The sequence below is a fragment of the Rhagoletis zephyria genome, unplaced genomic scaffold (assembly GCF_001687245.7).
Source record: "Rhagoletis zephyria isolate East Lansing unplaced genomic scaffold, Rhagoletis_zephyria_1.1 Rzeph_scaffold_05356, whole genome shotgun sequence".
In the NCBI taxonomy this organism is placed as follows: domain Eukaryota; kingdom Metazoa; phylum Arthropoda; class Insecta; order Diptera; family Tephritidae; genus Rhagoletis; species Rhagoletis zephyria.
The window spans coordinates 1-18,821 of NW_016162439.1; the positions used below are offsets into that span (position 1 = coordinate 1).

General features: G+C 38.3%; 2 protein-coding genes across 2 annotated transcripts in view; one reads left to right on the forward strand and one right to left on the reverse strand.

Moving 5' to 3' along the window:
• Positions 1 to 5: 5 nt before the first annotated feature.
• On the forward strand, positions 6 to 1,633 carry LOC108371999 (uncharacterized protein CG5098; the record flags this gene model as incomplete). Its single annotated transcript, XM_017627632.1, has 1 exon — positions 6 to 1,633. A coding segment is annotated over one exon (1,380 nt), but the record flags the coding sequence as incomplete, so codon positions are not given.
• Positions 1,634 to 10,705: 9,072 nt separating this feature from the next.
• LOC108372000 (mucin-5AC) overlaps positions 10,706 to 18,821 on the reverse strand; it is a 27,889-nt gene continuing 19,773 nt past the window's right edge. The window contains exons 5-9 of the mRNA XM_017627633.1: positions 18,221 to 18,339; positions 15,829 to 16,928; positions 12,257 to 14,507; positions 11,534 to 12,093; positions 10,706 to 11,491 (exon numbers count right to left, since the gene is read on the reverse strand). Coding sequence (XP_017483122.1) covers positions 10,706 to 11,491; positions 11,534 to 12,093; positions 12,257 to 14,507; positions 15,829 to 16,928; positions 18,221 to 18,339 — 4,816 coding nt within the window. The remainder of the gene's footprint in view (positions 11,492 to 11,533; positions 12,094 to 12,256; positions 14,508 to 15,828; positions 16,929 to 18,220; positions 18,340 to 18,821) is intronic.

The following is an 18,821-nucleotide window of genomic DNA, read 5'->3' on the forward strand; positions in this document are numbered from 1 at the left end:
TCATATGCTTGGATGATGATGACGATCAGCCGAGCACTTCTGCCGCTGCAGCTGCAGCCCTTGCGGCTAAGATAGCGGCTGCTAGCACAGCCAAAGAAGCAGCATCGCGTGCCGCCGGTGGCAGCGGAAGTAATGCAAAGGCGGCACCCAAAAACGCCAAGGGACGGAAAACCCAGGACACACGCAAACGTCCCAGCCGTGCTGCGGATGCGGGCAAGGGTGCTGGTAAGAAAAAGTTGACGGGGAAGCAACAACAACGACGTAAACAGCAACAAAATTCGTTAGAAAACGAGGCGCCAGCTACGCAATCGTCTACTGCTACTGCGGAGCAAATAAAAAATAAATCACCTTTCATTTTGGTGAAACAGGATGGCAGCATAAGTGTAGTGAATGCGCCACTGAATGCTGAGGATATTAATGAGAAGCATGCGGGCGCGCGCCAACTCAAGAAACCACCAGGCGCGGCCGGGTATGCACACGATCGGAAGAATCTGCGAGGTTTGCACTCGTCAACGTTGAGTACCAAGTACGATGCAGACACAACCGATTCAACGTGGATTTGTGTATTTTGCAAGCGAGGACCTCATCGCATGGGCCTTGGTGATTTATTTGGACCTTATCTGGTCACAGTTGATTGTGAAGAGTATAAGGCAGCAATTAAGGCACCCGATTCTCTCGATTTGGATTCAATTTTCCTAAGCAAGCGAAGGCGCATTGATATGGTACAGACTAATCCTCGAAATCTGCCAGTGGTTCCAGCTAAGAATAGCGCGTTGGGTATAGGAGCGAGCACAGGCGCAACGCGCACACCCGGCGGGGTGAGTATATCAAGCACGCCACTCACAAGAGAGCTATTCAATAGCAATTCCCCTTTGCAGGGTAAAAAGAAGAAGAAATCGATTGACACAAGCACACCTATCGTCCTGCCAGACGTTGATCCACTGGATTGTACCGCAGACGAGGCATTGCAACAGAATTTTCTTGGCATGACTAAAGTGTCAGAAAGCAGCTACGAAGTGTGGCTGCATGAGGATTGCATCGTCTGGGCACCGGATGTATTTTTGGTTGGGGTGCGGGTCGTGGGACTCGATGCAGCGGTCTGGAATAGCACTCACTACCAATGTACGTTGTGTAACAAACCTGGTGCAATTGTATGTTGCCTACAGCGTGAATGCAAAGCAGCGGCACATGTGCCATGTGCACGAGAGGCCAATTGGGACTTGATTGAAGAGAAAATGAATGTATACTGTCAGCTGCATGCAGTGCAAGCTGCAGTGGCAACAACAACAACCACCACCACCACCGCAGCTGTAACAATGACACCAGCTGCAAACGAGCCACAAACTGCAAGTAGCGGACGCCAGTCGGGCTTAAAGAAGTCCTGAAAAACACAAATGTGTAAGATTCGCCGTCCACTGTCACGTGCACAACAGCGTGCGCGTCGTCAACGTTGCGTGCTCATGCCGCAGCAACGTCGTAAGAAAACGCAACAGAATAAAGCAAGCAAGGCTGCGGCCTAAAACAAAAGCATGAAATGAATGTAAACGAAAGAGGCATGCATTAGCATTTGCGTTGGCTAATTGTAATCCCCTAACATTCGTTAGTTTTAAGCATAAATCATTTTTAAGCCTAATAATAGGAGTGTATATAAACAGAAAATTTTGCTAAATCACTCACTACAGAAAGTACACATTAGATCAGATAATCGGTTGAAAATTAAATAAAACGCTTGCCGTCATAAACAGGCGGAAAATAATTCGGTTTAAGGCAAACGAGCTGAATTTTCCATAAGTTTGTTAAACACGTTACAAAAACTATCGCATGCCTTTATTCAGAAACATTTGTGTTTCAATGCAGAGAGTAAGAATAAGCGATTGATTAGCTTAATATTAATCTTCGTTTTATTTAAACATAATCATTTCAAATTTAGTTTATATACATATAATATTAGTTGTTTACGTACATATTTTAAATTCTACATATAAGCAAGTACGCACACACACATCTAGTTACATAAACACATTCATATTTTACAACACGACTAAAATCTATTTGTATATAAATAACAATAATTAGCAACTATGAATAATTGTAGTGGAGAAACGATTTTTTATTATTGTGGTAGGCGTCGTTGCGCGAATAATAAGTAGAATAGAAATTGAGTGAAGCAGAGAGCAAAACATTCGGTAGCGCGAAAGAGCTCGATTGATTGTTTGTAAATTATTTGATAATACAAAAATTAATACATTTACTGGCAACACGCCTAATTCTTTATAGGCGAAATTTGCTGATTTATATTGGTTTAAATTTTGAATTATATAAATGCTGCACATTGGTTCTGCGCATGCCAACTCATATACATAAATATACACATGCATACATATATTAATGATAGTAGTAATGTGAATAATAATAAAAAAAACTATTACATTTATCGTAATATACTAACCAGTGCCGTTTTTCCTACTTCCTGGTGCATATGCGAAAATGAGTCAAAGAAATATGTATCTACATATATTAAGTATAGTGGGGGATGAAGGTGGAAAACAAGCGGTATTGTGCTGTATTGGTTGCTAAAAACTGAACTAAAATAAGTTTCATATATTTTTACTCTTTCAAGGATTTTCACTTAACGAAAAATCATCAATATCCAAATCTGATAAACATACTGTAACATAACTGTTAGCCTTAAAAACGCAAAAATTCTGCAGTGGAGTTCTGATCATCGCTACGCTCAATATGCAATATGAAAGAGTAAAAGATGCAAAGGGGAATCAGCCAATTCTGGTAGTACGAGAGATAAGTAATTTAACGTTGCGTACTTGTTGCGCTTCTAGTTTCTAGCTAGAGAATTTTGAAGAATTTAGCTGCAGTGGGGTTCGGAAAAGTACTAAACTAGATTTTGATTGCTGAAAAAACCTTCTAAATGACTGAACAGGTTGATGGCGGAGTAAAATATGTTGCATATTTTTCGTGCTTATATGAAAGCTTTGGCTGACAAGTCTTTCCCCATGAGGCGACTAAACTCGCAAAAGTGGCTGTAGTCATACCTAGGGTGCCTAAAAGTATGCTACAAAATGTTGATGATATTTAAAAATTCTTCATACTTTTAAGTTATTGGTTTATGCTTGTGCTGAGATAGGGCGTTCTACAACCAAATTCTAAGATAGGGCGTTTTTCAAGCAAATTCTGAAATAGGGTGTTATTCAATGAAGTTCTGAAGTAGGGCGTTCTTGAAAAGTTTTCTAAAATAGGACGTTTTAGAACTGGCTGCCGAGATAGGACGATCTTCCACTCAGGTGACGATATGTAGCCTAAAAAAAAAAAGGCTTACAACCGCGTAATTGTAGAGTTGGCTCATTCGCTTTGAGGAGATTGCGAATTTATTGGCATTGTATGCTTCCTGATAAGAACTTGTAGACAAATATTATAGATAGGAAGGATCGCCTGTCCGACAGTGGTTGTAGTTTTGGTAATTTCCATCTTGATTGGTAACGCAGTACATTTTATTGCATATTTTTTTTTTGTGGCAGACATTTGTGTAATTTTATTTTCTAATGAAAACTCGGCATTATATTATACATTTATTATTTATACTACTACTTATTGTTTTCTATATCTAATTACCACTAGGCATTGAAATGACAAAAAATTTGTGAAATACGNCCTCATTCATAAGAAATAAAGTAGCTTTAAACAAGGTTTATATGTATGTATGAAAACGTCATTTTATTTAAGCTCTTTAAACCTGCTTTATTTTTTATGAATAAGGCGATTAATCTTTTATGTACGTAATACCCGGTGTATACCCAGCATAAGCTTAAGCGAATATATGTATGTTTAGGTTCTATTTATCATGTGTAAAAAGTTTAGGCTACACATCTCAACCAGAAGATTTACTTATAGTTTGTTAGTAAAAAAAAAAAATTACAAAACAAGAAATTCATCATTGAGAAGACAAGCAAACAATTTACATTGAGGTGCGGGCAACGTTGCTACTTATTTAATTTATTCTTTCAAACAGAAATATCGTCACCCAATTATAACAACAGTAGCATAAAAAAATTCTCAAAATGACTTGCGTAGATAAAAAATAAAATTGTAAAAGCAAAAAAAGAAAAATTAAAAATGATACACAAATACATACACGAATATTGAATAAAAATAAATTTCTATAAAAAGTGTTATAAGTAAATTTAAGCTCAATAAGGCAACTAAAATTATGTGGATTTCGGGAGCAAAGTTTTAAGAACATCAGTTTTAAGAATCATTGCTACTATTTTATTACAATTAGTAAATACTTAATATTATGTAAAAATTTTTTTGTTTAAGTTTTATTTGGTATACAAATCCCCTTTAGGTCGTTAAACTGCTACGAGTATGTGTGTAAGTATATATGCAAGCGGTAAAAATACATATACATAGTATTATACATAAATACATACACATGTGACAGAAACAAAAGTAAATATATAATTGACTTGTATAATTAGCGCATTGATAAAAAAAAATATTAAAGAAAACCCCCCCAAAAAAACAATGGCAAAAATATTGCTGTAGCAATAGATATAAAAAAACATACATTAACCAAACCCTTAAAATATTATATACATGCATACATACGTATGTATATGTATTAAAATTTCAATAACTTAAACTTAATTTTAAGCTACTGTACACACACATCGACTTACACAAAGCAAACAGAATATCAGCATGAAAACAGAGAAAATAAAACTAAATAAAGCTTAAAACTAAAAAAAAAACGTACATAAATAGGCAAGCATACCACAAACTAGTATTTATGTAATTAAGTATTTAATTAATTTACTGTAATTAATGTATGTACTGTAATTTGTAATTTTCGATTTATGATGCTGCGAATTGTATTTATATAATTACATATTAGTTATATTCTATACTACATACAAAATAAAACAAAAACAACAACAACATACCAATTAAAACGCTGTGTTGTATGAATGCAGTGATTTAATTTGAATTGATGCAACAGCATTTCGATTAAGTGAACAATTGTAATTTTAATTATTACTAGATGATATTATATTTAGAGCATAGACACTTTCTTATATACACACACACACACACACCACACACACAAACAAAATACAAGAACGCAATTGAAAATCTATCCCATTCATATAAGTACATACATACATGCATACATTAAAATACATATACATATGTACACTAAAAGATATAAGTTAAATATTCGGAGGTGTCCGAAAATGTGCTAAGTTACAGGTGGTGAAAAGAGAAAAAGAAAAACGTAATCTTACATTACATATAAAAATGACAAAACAATATAATTGTGAAATAAACTATATGCGTATTGTTTCTTTTAATTGAAAAAAAAAAATAATAATAATAATAATAATAATAATGCAAAAACGATGTTTAATTTTGTGATGGAAGTTTTGCAGGTTTTTTAAAATAGTCTCACCTCTTCCAAAATATTATCTTCTCGGTACAGGCTTTGAAATCGAAAAAAAACTACTTGATGTATATTTCGATTTAATCTCTTTGATTTGGTAGATTTGAAACATCTCGAATTTCGTACTACAGATATTTCTTCCTAACAACGCTGATTTTCCCTTCAAATATGGGTAGAACGCTGGGTTCGGAACGCGCCATTTAACAACAATAAATTAACAGATTGACGGCAATTCTGGCAACTATCTTTCAACTCACAAAAGCCTTTCCTAAGACAATTCTGAATTTTTTAATTTCATTTAATTAACAGGCACTTTATTAAATTAAATAAACAAATTTATCTTTGAAATAACAATCTTAGAATTAATATTATTAAATTAAATAAAAATGAACTGTTTCTTAAAACACTAAATTTTAAAACCCAAATTAAAAAAAAGAAAAAAATAAAAAAGTAAAACAAATTCCTAAAAATTAAATAAAATATGAAAATATTTTTCTTTTTGAAATAGTCCATATAAAGTTAAAATTAAAATAAGAGTTCCTAAAAATGAAATGCAATTAAAAAAAGTTTTAGTTTTAAAAATAGTCCATGTGATCTAATAACTTTTTTAAAAGAAATGAAATTAAATAACTTAGTGAAAATTAAATAAAAAGATAAAATCTTATTTTTTTAAGAATAAAATCTATAAATTAAAAGTAAATTTAAAATTAGAAAAAGGAAAGAAAATATAATAAAATAAGCTCTTAAATATTAAAAGAAATAAAAAAATATATTTCTTTTTAAATAACATAATCTAAAAATTAAGAGAAAATTTAATTAAATTAAAAATTAATAAAATGAGTTCCTAAGAATGAAGTCCAAAAACTTAGACTAAAAAACAAAAAGTTAAATTAAAAATTAAAAATAATATAAAAATTTAAATATATATAATTTATTAATTATATCATAAAAACAAATATTTTTCTCTTTGAAATAACATAATTTTAAAATAAAATTAATAAACAAAAAAAATATAAAATAAAAACTTCCTAAATATTAAATGATATTTAAAAAAAGTAACATAAAAGTAAAAAAGAACAAAAAATGTTTCTAAAATTTTAATGAAATTAAAAAAAAAATATTTGTGTTTTAAAACAAAAAATCCTAAAAATTAAATTAAAAAAAAACTAAAAAAGTATTTTTAAAAATTAAATTAAATTAAAAATAAAACTTCCGCTGCCCGATGGCTCGAAATTCAGATCTCTCGAATGTCACTGGTCCATTGCGGCTGTTGGAGCAGTGAAAGTTGGCAAGGAGCTATTTTTGTGTAAGACTTTCGTGCCTGAAATTAACATTATAAACAAAATCTTTCCTTGGATGATTACTCCCCTCGAAGTTGAATATACACATCGGATTGCAGCACCATTCAAGTGCAGCCTATACTTTGGTTGGAGCTACCTCCCACATTGTTCTGCCTTGTAAACCATCGTAGTCTGAAGAGATACCTGCACACGTATGTTGCGTCCGTCAGCATCCAAAGACGCCACAAATGCCATGATTTGAGAGGCTTCTTCCTCAAGGGCCACTACAACAACGGTAACCTGAAACATGTATCTCGCCAAATGCACGCCAAAATAGTATCACCTATCGAAGCCAGGTCCTACGGTCTTTAATTATTCCCTTTCATCACTGATTTTCATACTAAGTAAGTTCGTTGCTTAAGTCTTTCGTTATTGTAACAAAATATTCAGGGCTATCACAGAATTGTAGCTTCCTAGCGAGGAAATAATAGTTTAACAACAATTTATTAGGAAATAAACTTAATTACTTTAATACCATAAAAATTAATAAAAAAAAAATTAAATAAAAAAATATGAAATAAGATAAGAAAAAAATTAAATAAAAAAAGAAAAGAAAAAATTAAATAAGAAAAGAAAAAAATTAAATGAGAAAAAAAAGTTAAATAAGAAAAGAAAAAAACCTCCGCTGCCCGACGACTCGGCCTCGAACTCGGATCTCTCAATTGGTAGTATAGTGCTTTGCTCACTCGGCCATTGCGACTGCCGGTGCAGTGCAAACAGAATGGCATACATAAATGTCTATTGTTTCCTTTGCACTAGCTAATTTCGAATCAGCATTCAAAGCTGGCAACGATATTTTCGAGTTCACACGGATTCAGTGATAGCAATTTTTTCGTATTCGTAAGAGGCGTTCGAATTCGTAGATTTTCTGCGATGGATTCCGTGATGGCCTTTATTAATATTAGGCCAGCAATAGCATTTGCGATCGTTCGAATTTTTCGCTCCTCGCAATGTTTTCAGATATCTTTATTATAAAATATAATATACAATAGAATATAATATAATATATCATAGGTACAATATAATATGAGCAGTAAAAAATGGATACCTCAAGTCGAAAATTCCAGGCCTCTAGGTGCCAAGGGCAACTTAAGAGTCGCCATGCAATTGAAAAGCAGAGCTTTGCCTGGATTAACAAAAATCATTATCTATAACTTTCTCTCACAAAATATTTATGGCACTGTTCGTCAGCTATAAGTCATTTTTACAGACTATGACGTAATCAAATACAGAAAAATACAACGATTGCGCTGCCATCCTTACAACACTTCGCTCAGACATAACTTTCTTATGAAGTCCCAGATGTTGTTTGGTGACATCGAGTATATGTAATTACGCTGCGGGTTTAGGGAGCCGAGGTGCTTCTCTCGTCTTCTCGTCACGGCAATATCACAGAACTGGCATACAGCGTTAGACCTGAAATCCCGAGTTTAAGTAGGTGGCTTTTTAGTTAGCAATGATCTGTTAAGATACCTGTTAGAATTCTTAGTTTGTACTTTGTAGGTCAACAAGTTTCTCATATCATATATATTGTTATTGTATCATCCCAATAGCTTCTTTGCCTGTCGCAGCCTACTTGCAGAGCTGTTCTCTACTAGTTCCCTCTTCTCTAAGCTCTTCTCTGATAGTGTGTGCCCTTATAGCCCGGAACTTAGGAGGAAGACCCTATTTATTGCCGCCAAGGCGTTTAGTCTGTCGAAGCACTCGACAACCATTGCAGACCTGATTTCATTGAAAAACAAGAGCCCTGAGTGCGACCTGGCTGTCGCTTAATATTCGTACATTTCGAGTTTATGCCACTTTTCCTCTTCCAAAACCCTCTCCGATGAAATTCATTAGGCATCGTTCGGCCGTTCTACGCTAATGTCGCACTTTGGATTTCTATAGTTAGTTGATACAGAGCGGTTTCCGTGGATCTTTTTGCGGGGAATGCCAGAAATGTATACTGACGCTGCTAGGACTCTAGGGGTGGCGTCCTCATTGGTGGAGTTTATTGGTCAGCTGCTTTGCTGCAGGGTAGTGAAGGCGAAGCTGTGAGCGTGCGAAATGTCGAGGCTTGTGATGAGGGGCGTTCTTTCTCCTCATCTGTGAAATCTAACCGTCCATACACATTTGTGCGAAACGGATTGCGGAGTCTTTGCATACGCCTATGACATTGTAATCGCCTTCAGGTGAAAGTTAACACAAACGCTATGTGAGCTGATTCAACAAACGCATCGGGATATATTCAGGTGGACCACACGCTGTGGCCTAAGCGTCAGCTCAAGTAAAAACCAAATTTCTGGGCGCTTTTTTAGTTAAGAAGCTGACCTAGAAGGAGAATATAGTTCAGCGTCATGAAAAGGCTTCTGTTGCTCTCTATATATGTATATTTGTAAAAGGGCCATAGGCTATATATGGGTGTCCCAGTACCCGTATTATCGATGGATACTTATGGGAGTCGTTAGACCAATCTTCCTATATGTTGGGTAACCTGAAGCCCAGAGATACTCTTGTATATTATATAACTTTTGCTTAATTCCGACGTGTCTTTCCGAAGATATTTCAAAAGCTCTAAGGACTACGAAGGGGGCGAAACAGTCATACATCGCCTGTGTAAATGCCTTGCTTTGTGTAGAAGTAGGCTGCGTCATCTGGGTTCACATTGTGGTAACACAATAGGCCTTCTATCTATAGCCTAAGTGTGCCGTTGTAGGTGGCAGCCATTTCCGCCTTCCACTTCTTCCTATCTTAGTACAAAAGAGGTTAAGCTAAGCATCAATTTTACCTATCTTTCATTATCTCTACTAGGTGTGGGGTGACTAAGATATTCTCACTGTTGCAATAATGCCGGATAAATTCCATACATTACTGGAGACTTCCATCGATCAAATGATCCCACCGCCCATTTGTTGCTGACTGGCGAGAAGATATCGCAGCTGAGTAGAAGATCGACCTATCTCGGCAGCCAGTTCTAGAACGCCTTATTTCAGAATTTGGTTATAGAATGCCCTATTTCAGATTTTGACTAAAAAACGCCCCAAATCAGAAATTTTTAAAAATGCTCTATCTGAGAATTTGGCTCAACTGAAAACATATTGAAAATATGTATGTATGTTGAGATAGAGCGTTTTTGACAAGATTTCTGAAATTGGGCATAATTGAAATCTTTCCCGCGATAGATCGATCTTCCACTCAGCCGTCGATATATACGTCTTGAAAAGCTTCAATCAGATGAATTGGTCTAGGTATTCGACCGATTGCCTCCGCAGCCCGGTTGGATGATTCCGGTAAATGTGCTGAGAGTAGAGCACATCTAGGGCCTTTTGCAGGCTTGCCGCTATGTTCTCGCAAAAGCTCTTGAAGCTTACTCTCTTCGCTTTTATTATCCGTTATTATGTAGGTTGACTGTAGCTGTCTAGAACTTTCAGGAAAAAGTTAGATAAATTCTGTCTCTTCTTGGTGTGAATACGAGGCAAAGCTTTGCAAAGGGCAGTTAGAGGATAATTTCCTGATATCGGTTCAAACCAACAAATAGCTGTAAGGCCAAACAGAAAGGCCTAATTTTATTGGTCGCTTAATAATTTCAAATAAAATATAAGCTGAAATATTTTTTATGTTTATGTGTATTTTAATAAAAATAAATATTACATCTACATTCGATTTTTCGCACTTACAAGGTACACTTATGTTCAAATGTTATAATGAGGTATCTTAATATTAATGGCAGTTTTGTCTTTCAATTTGTATGCTGTATTGAACTAAGTAATGGAAATCATACAAAATCAAAAGGATAATAAAAATACAAAAATTATAAATTAAAGAACGTCACAAATATAATTACATGCATATTTTGTGGCAAATATTGAAGCTACCCTGAGCATCTTCCGCTAGTCGCCGTCTAATAGCCACTTCCCTTCCAACCAAAACATCATTTGACTTTGCGCAATCGTCTCAGCAGATGTGTTATATCGTTCGGCAGACGGCCAATGCTGCTCAGTGGCACATCGTAAGAACTGACGCCGGTGTAGGCACCACCGTCGTCGCCGAGCGCTTCTTTAGACGCGCTAGAGCTACCAACATCCGCAGCCGCGCCCACATCCATGCGTCGTTGAGCGGTTAGCGTTAGCGCGGTCGGCGCCGGTATGAGACCGACGGTGAGCGCGGGCAATTGAATATTCACATGTTTATCGTGTTCGGGTGGCACAATACTATTGCTGAGAATGGCGCTGGAAAATTGTTGTTGTGATGGAGTTGGACTCTCAAAAGTGGCTCTAGCAGCTGTATTGCCAAGTGGAGGGAATTGTGGCAGTTGTGGTTGTTGCCGCTGATTGAAGATGCTGAAGAAGTTGCTTGTAAAAGGTGATGTTTGTTGTTGCTGCTGTTGTTGAGGATAATAGAATTGCGTGGATGTCGACTTTTGGGGCTGATATTGTTGTTGTGATTGTGTTTGTTCTTCTTGTGCATATTGCTGACTTTGCTTGTGCTGCGACACTTGCTGCTGTTGTTGTTGATGATGCCACGATGTCGACTTTTGCTGCTGCAACGCCAGCTGCTGTTGCTGCTGTGGCGCTGTATAAATTGAATTTCCACCAAATTGTTGCTGTATCGACTTAGGCGCTTGTTGTTGTTGCTGCTGTTGCACTTGTGGTCGCGCATTTATCGAGAACTGTTGGAAATATTGCTGTTCCTTCAACTGCTGCTGCGCATACTGCTGCTGTTGTTTTTGTTGTTGTTGAATCAGCTGTTGCTGCTGTATTTTCTGCTGCTGTTGCTGCAATTGTTGTAATTGTTCTAGTTGTTGCTGCTGCGCTAACTGTTGCAGTTGTTTTTGTTGCTGCTGAGTTTGCTGAAATTGCTGACTAAAGTGCTGACTAAATTGCTGTTTTTGTGCTGGTAACTTTTGTTGTTGTTGTATCTGTGATTGTGCAGGATTCGTTGTTGCCGTCGCTGCGACAGCTTGGAAGTTGGATTGCAATTTTTGGTTGTATTGTTGCTGCGGTGGCTGCACTATTTGGTGCCGATTGCGCTCGCTTGTTGTTAGTTTTGTTGCTGTATTCGTTTTCGTATAACTCGTAGTGGTTTGTCCGAATTTCTTCGTGAGGAAATCATCAAGCGCCACATAAGCCGTATTCGTTGTTGGCTTGATTGTCGGCTGCATCACCAGCGACGAAATAATAGAAGACACTGAATTCGGTGCGATGCGTTGACCTTCCGCGCGCGCGATTACAATGCGCGGCGTTGGCGAAGTGGGCACATGCGCGTTTTTTATCTGTGACAATTGTTGTGTACGCTGCGGTGGCGTTAGCTGGGCGGGAGCTGCAAAGAGGTAGAGTGTACATAGTTGAAAGACGAAAGTTTTCTTTCAGCGCAATGTTGGTGTGTGTATGTGTTCGTATGTGCTAATGCGCTAAATGCTCAAGCTGTAGAGTGTGTGTGTTTTCAACATATAAACATTTTGCTTATGAGCGCGCAAACTCACCTTGCGGCGGTGGCTTATTATAACTCTGCGTTACCGAGTTACCAATGGCACGCACATCACTGTCCACCGAAAGTGAGCGCGACATAGCGGCGCTCGGTGCAGTCTGGTAGGCGACTGCGGTGGAAGGTCCACTAGATTGTTGTTGACTGCGGAAATTCTGTAAAACGGAATCATCAACAATGGCGCGTGTTAGCTTGTCAAAGTCGAGAAAAGTTGTAGAGTCATCTTGAGTGGTGACAGTGGAAGAGGAGGAAGACAGTGAGGGAGAGTCGGAGAAAGAGGATGCGGCATTAGGCGCAGAAGATGAAGATGAAGTAGAGGATGAGGACATGGAGTAAGTGACCGACGTAGGCGGCGCGTTTAGTGAATCGGCGTGTGGTTGATTTTTAGTTGATGAAGTGGAGTAGGAAACAGAGGAAGTTATAGATTTTAGCAAATGATCAAGATTTGGCATTCGATTTGGTGAGTTAGCGTCGCGGCCGATCGGTGCTGATTGCTCAGGCAGCGTTGTCGGCGCTGCAGTGGATGTTGTCGTACTTGTACTCGTTTCGCTCTTTGTTGTTACCGCATTAGTAGCACTAGTCTGCGTTTTGAAATTCGAAAAACGATTTCGTATGCGTTTCCCGACGCTGCGCGTTGGTTTGCTCACTGCGCGCTGGTTATCGGCGATGGTAGTTGGCTCAGTGCTAGCTTTGCGGTTTACTTGAAAGCGTCTTACACTATTACGTGCACTCCCCCTAGTTGGCGCACCATTGCTGCTGTCGTCCGCCACAGTCGGACCGCCAGTCGTGCTGGTGGTAGTAGTGCCGCGCTTGCGTGCGCTATCCCTGTCGTAAGAATTACCGCGCGCGTCATAACGCTTACCGCCGCCTCCCAATTCTTTGTCGATGTTACGCACTGAGATATTTCTGCTCGTTTCCGATGTTTCAATATCATTGTCGTCATTGCTATTGTCATCATCACCAACAGGCGCAACTGTTGTTGTTGTTGTTGTGGCAGCAGTGCGATTATTTGCCGCGCCGAGTCGCGACAAGCGCAATCGGCTGGCTGCCACGCGCTTCAAATAACTACGCGTTGTTGTGGCGCTAGTGCTGGGCGATTTTGTTGTTTCTGTTGTTGTTAACTTTGCGCGCTTCTCATAAACTATTGGTTTGGCGGTTGCACGCTGCTTGTTAGCAAAACGACGATAATTGCGTATGCGCTCCTGAAAACTACCGCCCTCGCTCATGCTCGCCAAGACGGTGGTGCTGGTCAAAGGCTGTGCGGTGGTTGTGGTTGTGGTTGTTGTCGTTGTAGTCGTTGTGCTGCTTAGCGCTTGCTGTGCATCGGCGTCGGTTGCGTTAGCATACGCACTGACCGTTTCATCATCGACGTATATGAAAAGCGCTCCTCCATCGCCAAAGGTTGGGTCCAGTACAGCGCTATATGAGCCATTCGCTCGTTGAGCAGTCTCTTCTACGTTGCTGCTATCGTGTTTGGTTAACTTCACACCAGCTAACAACAGCTTTGCAGCCTGATTTTCCACATCCAACTTTTCTTCATCCAATATCGGTGGATAAGTTTTTATATCCGCATACTCTTCCGAGGGTATTGCAGTAGTGCTGCTATGTTCTGTTGCCGGTTTCGGAGGTGGAAGAAGTATTTTCTGCACAAGAATAGACTCTACGTCAACCGCGGTAGTGTTTTCTTCATTTTGCTCGACTATTGAGTTCTCTGTGGTTGTGTCAGTTTCCTTTGTCGGTTGTGTAAGGTGCAGCATAAGCTCTGAATCTTCTGTCGTTGGACTGGTGACTTTATCAAAATCTTTGAACTCAAATAGAGTGGGTTCATCAGCAGTTGAAGCCTCCACATCGCTCGCAGTCTCTGGCTCTGGTGGACTAAGGAAGCCGAAATCCAAATTGAGCGGAACAGTGCCAACAGAATTTAAATAATATCTCTCTGGATTCACATTCGATGATGCCGTTGTGGTAGCTGTAGGATTTTCAGTTGTCCCATAATCATTTGCACTACTAAAACCTTGACCTGCTTCAATTATTTCAGCCGCCATATCAGCATCAAGTTTGGCAGCTGCTTCGTTTTCTACTCGTATTTCGGCCGGCTCGATGGGTGTAGGAGTGGTTGTCATGAAGGTGAATTGTATAGTCTCATCAGAACTCTCATAAACGGTACCGCTTGAATTGTTTGCATTTGATTTTTGAGCTATGAACTCCTTCGTATCTTTGTAGGTATCATCGATTGGCAGCTCATTCGGCTTTAAAATTACTTAATCGGAATTCCGAGTCGCACGCGCGCATGTGTTGTTTAGGAAAATGAGGCCGATGATAGCGTTAGCGAAGAATACAGTGTTGGTGTTTCAAGTGTAGAGTAATGAAGTTGGTGAAGAGTAAGAAGCGATTATGGAAAATAGACGAGAGCAAGAAAGAAAAAATAGAATATAGAAACAGTGAAGGAATGATATAATGTGGGTATGGCTCATGATGCAATAAAGACTAAAACGAATATAAAGACTAAAACAAAGACGACTGTGAGGACGAAGCCTAAGAATAAAGTTAATATTAATTTTTATAAAAATGTCTGCAATATGACACGAACTAGAATTGAGTTAAAATAAGCTTTACTTCTGTAGTAGTTAAAGTCATTTTCATATTCGAAGTGCTATATTTGAAAAAAATTCTTCGGGGTCCTTTAAAAAAAACTAGAGAAGCGGTCGAATTTCGACAGTAATTGACGCTTTTATAGTTGCACGTAAAATAAGAATTGGCGCATAATTTTAACAAAATATTAGTATTAAATGGTAAAACGAGTGCACAAAATACTAAACATTAACAAACATGGTGAAATACTAGATTGTTAATTGATTGATAAATTTTCATACTGTAATAAGAAACATTTATTGGACTAAAAAGTAGTGGGTAGCCGCTGGGGCCAATGGTAACTCTCTGTTACCGACCTTGCATGATTGTAAGCAACACAGAGGCCGAAAATAACTCCCGAAGCATTGTACGGAGGATGTATCAGGCTAGGCCGAGAATCGGTTATTTATTTAAGTAAAAAATGTGAGTAGAAACTGTGGACAATGGTATCTATATGAAGCTGAGGATACGTCGGAACACGCTGAACGCACTTCGAAATGCCATCAAACTATAACTTAAGAAAGTTTTATTATATGGCAAATGAAAAGTGCATTTGCAAAAATTTCATAAATTTAATGAAGGACATTTTTGCACACGCAGAAGTACATAATATGCTTTTAGGCACTTGGTGTTAGTTCTATAATCCGGAAACTCTAGTAATGAAGACTCTGACTGTCTGGATTAATGAGATAGCACTGGATCTCTTATAAATACGTATGTAACATACAAGGGGTTATAAAGGTTATAATTTTCAATTCACCTATTTTATATTCACTGCCTAAAACTATGCGACAATTTTATATCATTTCACGTTATAAATAATGAGAGTGTCCGTTACGAGATACATGATCGGGCTTTGTATTTTATGAGCAGCTATTTCTAATTCTCTGCATATTTCCGTCTTTTTCATGCAAAATTTAATTTTAACATTACACTTACCGTAAATCGTATCGTACTTGCCGTCTGTTTCGGCTTCGCATACTCATATGGTGGTCGTTTAGCGCGGTCACTTTGCGACGAGAAACCGCGACTTAGAAACCTGAACGAGCTTTTGTTCTTCGACGGCGCTGGCACTTGATAACCAGAAATGCTAGGATCCAAATCATCAGCGACTTCCTCAAGCAAGTTATTTATGTTGGCTGCCAAAACGAGATCTTCGTTGGGTTGCCGCAAGCTCTTAACATAGTCCGGTGCAATAACTTCATCAGCAGGCAATTCGGAGAGATCATTTAAAGCAACATTTACTTTTTCGGCGAAATTCTGCTGCTTTTGATAACTCCTGGCGTCACTCGGTGCCTCCGCTATGATATGTGCTGTGTCATGCATGAAACTCACACCCGGATCAGAGGACAATTCACCCAAACTATTCACGTACACATCATCGCCTTCCGGCTTTGAGGCGCTCTTCACTTGAGTCACCTGCGTTATCTGCTTCGCTTGCGTCTTGCTGCGTACCAGCTCAGCACTATTGCTGTTTTGATTCTTTGTTTCGTTGCGTTGCTGTTGCCGTTGCTGCTGCAATCTTTTACGTTGTTGAGTTACAACATCCCCCAACTGTGTTTGCTGATTTTCGTTGTAGTTCTGTGAGACAGACTCGACAGGCGCGCGTGTAACTGGCTGCTTGCGCGCTAAATATGCGCCTTGACTGCTATCGCGTCTAGATTCCTGCACTGCATCACTCTCGCTAACATCCAGTCCACTCTCCGCCAACTCTAGTTGTTTCTTGAGCGTATGATGCGATGTTTGTAGCACGACTGGCCGTTGTTGAAGTGCTTGTGATATCGTTTTCATGGGATATTCCATCATTTGACGTACCCTCTCCAACATATCAGAACTGCTGCCGATTCGATTCGCACTATTTTTGCTAAAGTATTGTTCGGATTCATCGCAATTGACGTTTCGATACCAGTCGCAAACGAAATTTTTCTGACTGAAGAGTGTGCCGTTGGGACATAGGAAGCCGAAGCCATGTATACTGCGTGCGGTGTGAGTACAAATGCGGAACACCTGACAGCGGGTCTCCATGTCTGCGTAGTATCCTGAGGGAGAGAATGAAAATATAAAAATTTTATTTGTTAGGAGGGCCACCCCATAAGGTGAAGTCCTATCCATCAACAACACCATGTCGTCATCAATTATGACAGCGCTGATGGATCTGCCGATCGACTCGATACTAGTGATGTTCGTACACTAACAATTATAGACCGAATAGTCCGGGAATCAAGGGTAGTTCACACTGGTCTAGCCGGAGTTGTCAGAAGGGGCGCCCCACAAGGTGGAGTCTTATCTTGATTTTTTCTGAGTCTTGGCAGAAAACCATCTGATTTGAAGCTTGGATAAGGAGGGGCTACGAAGTTATTGCGTGTTTTGTGGCGATCTTGCAATAGTCGTAAGCGGAAAATTTCCACAGATATAGGTGCGGTATTCTCTAAGTCTTGCGAAACCCTTGCACAGTGTATGGATAGAAAAACAAGTTAACTCAAGTAGAATGTATACCCGAAGAGTGCGATTATTGTCGATGCAAGCATGATTGAAATTGAGGGATTAATTTTCTGCGGAAGCTATTAAATCAAAGGCATCAATTTTCGAAGAAGAGTGTTTATACTACTGAATGAAAGTGGAGATTAATAGTTTATTTCCACCAAGCCTTAACTGCAGTTTATGCCTATTGGGAAAAAGAGATAATAACTGGAAGGTAATTCTTCTTATTAAGTACAAGAAATCTGAAGCAAAAAGTAAGAAATAAACTTTATTGATCACCCCATGTTAACGTTCTTTGAGTTTACCTGAGCACTTAACTGCACTTAAGTCGCTGGTGGAAATGGACTATTAAACACTGTGGTCGTGCCATAAAAAACGACCAGCTAGAGTTTAGCTTTGAAGTAACCACAGATTTACTATAGATCTAACAAAGAGGTAAGGTATGCAATGGCTGTTTAAACTGTTTTTTTTTTGATATTCTTCTAACAGACATACCCATCAGAGCCTAAGTGGAAAAGAGCAATGGCGAATTTCTCTTTGAAGTTAAACTATTCCAGTACTTCTCAGTAGATGGCCAAAACCCATAAAGGGTTCGTCTGCTTCTTTTATTTCGTGATGACTAAAATACCGAATCACTAATATAATCTTTAGATGCTTACAGCGTTGAAATGAAAGTGTGCGTCTTGGTTTTTTTTTTAACAAAAAACCTATACGAAGGGAAATGGTTTTTATGAAGAGCTCCTTCATAAGAAAGCAATCGACTACTGACCTTTATCTTTAACGGACGTTTCAACTAACTAATTTTATTGTACTTTTTTTTGCAAAGACTTAACTCACTTTTTATACTAACCTTCATGCTTTCCTGTGCACTCAAAACTCGTACTTGGCACCTCGCTGTAGATGGGATAATCGACTTCAGGCTCGCCTGGTATTGTGTGACGCAGATCGAATTGTTGTTGTGTATTGCCGCTGAAAAGAAAATCAATAAGATATTTATATATATATATATATATTAGTTAATTGAAAAAGTGGTTGCTTATATAAAAAATTAATCCGAATTTTGTTTTAGTGCAGCTCTCACCTCATATAATCATTCGATGTTTCAGCATCTTCGAAGGCACCCTGCGCTTTGCAGGCGCATACCAACGCCAGTGACAGCAGCCAAAACGGTAAAGCTACAATTTATTTATTTTTTTTTTATAAGTATAAAACAAGTTTAGGCACAAACCCTTTTTATTTATTATACATATTCATTTATTTATTTACCAAACATTTTGGGTTTCCTCATTTCTGCTCTATCACTGCGCTACTCCACTCTAATTGGCCACACGCTGATTAATCGCTGCAATAAAGAGTTTCAAATTAGATAATGTATAAAAACATGTGTAAGCTTATTTGCTACAAAATCCGTTTCATTGATTAGTTACACTCAGTATTATAAATACAAAATT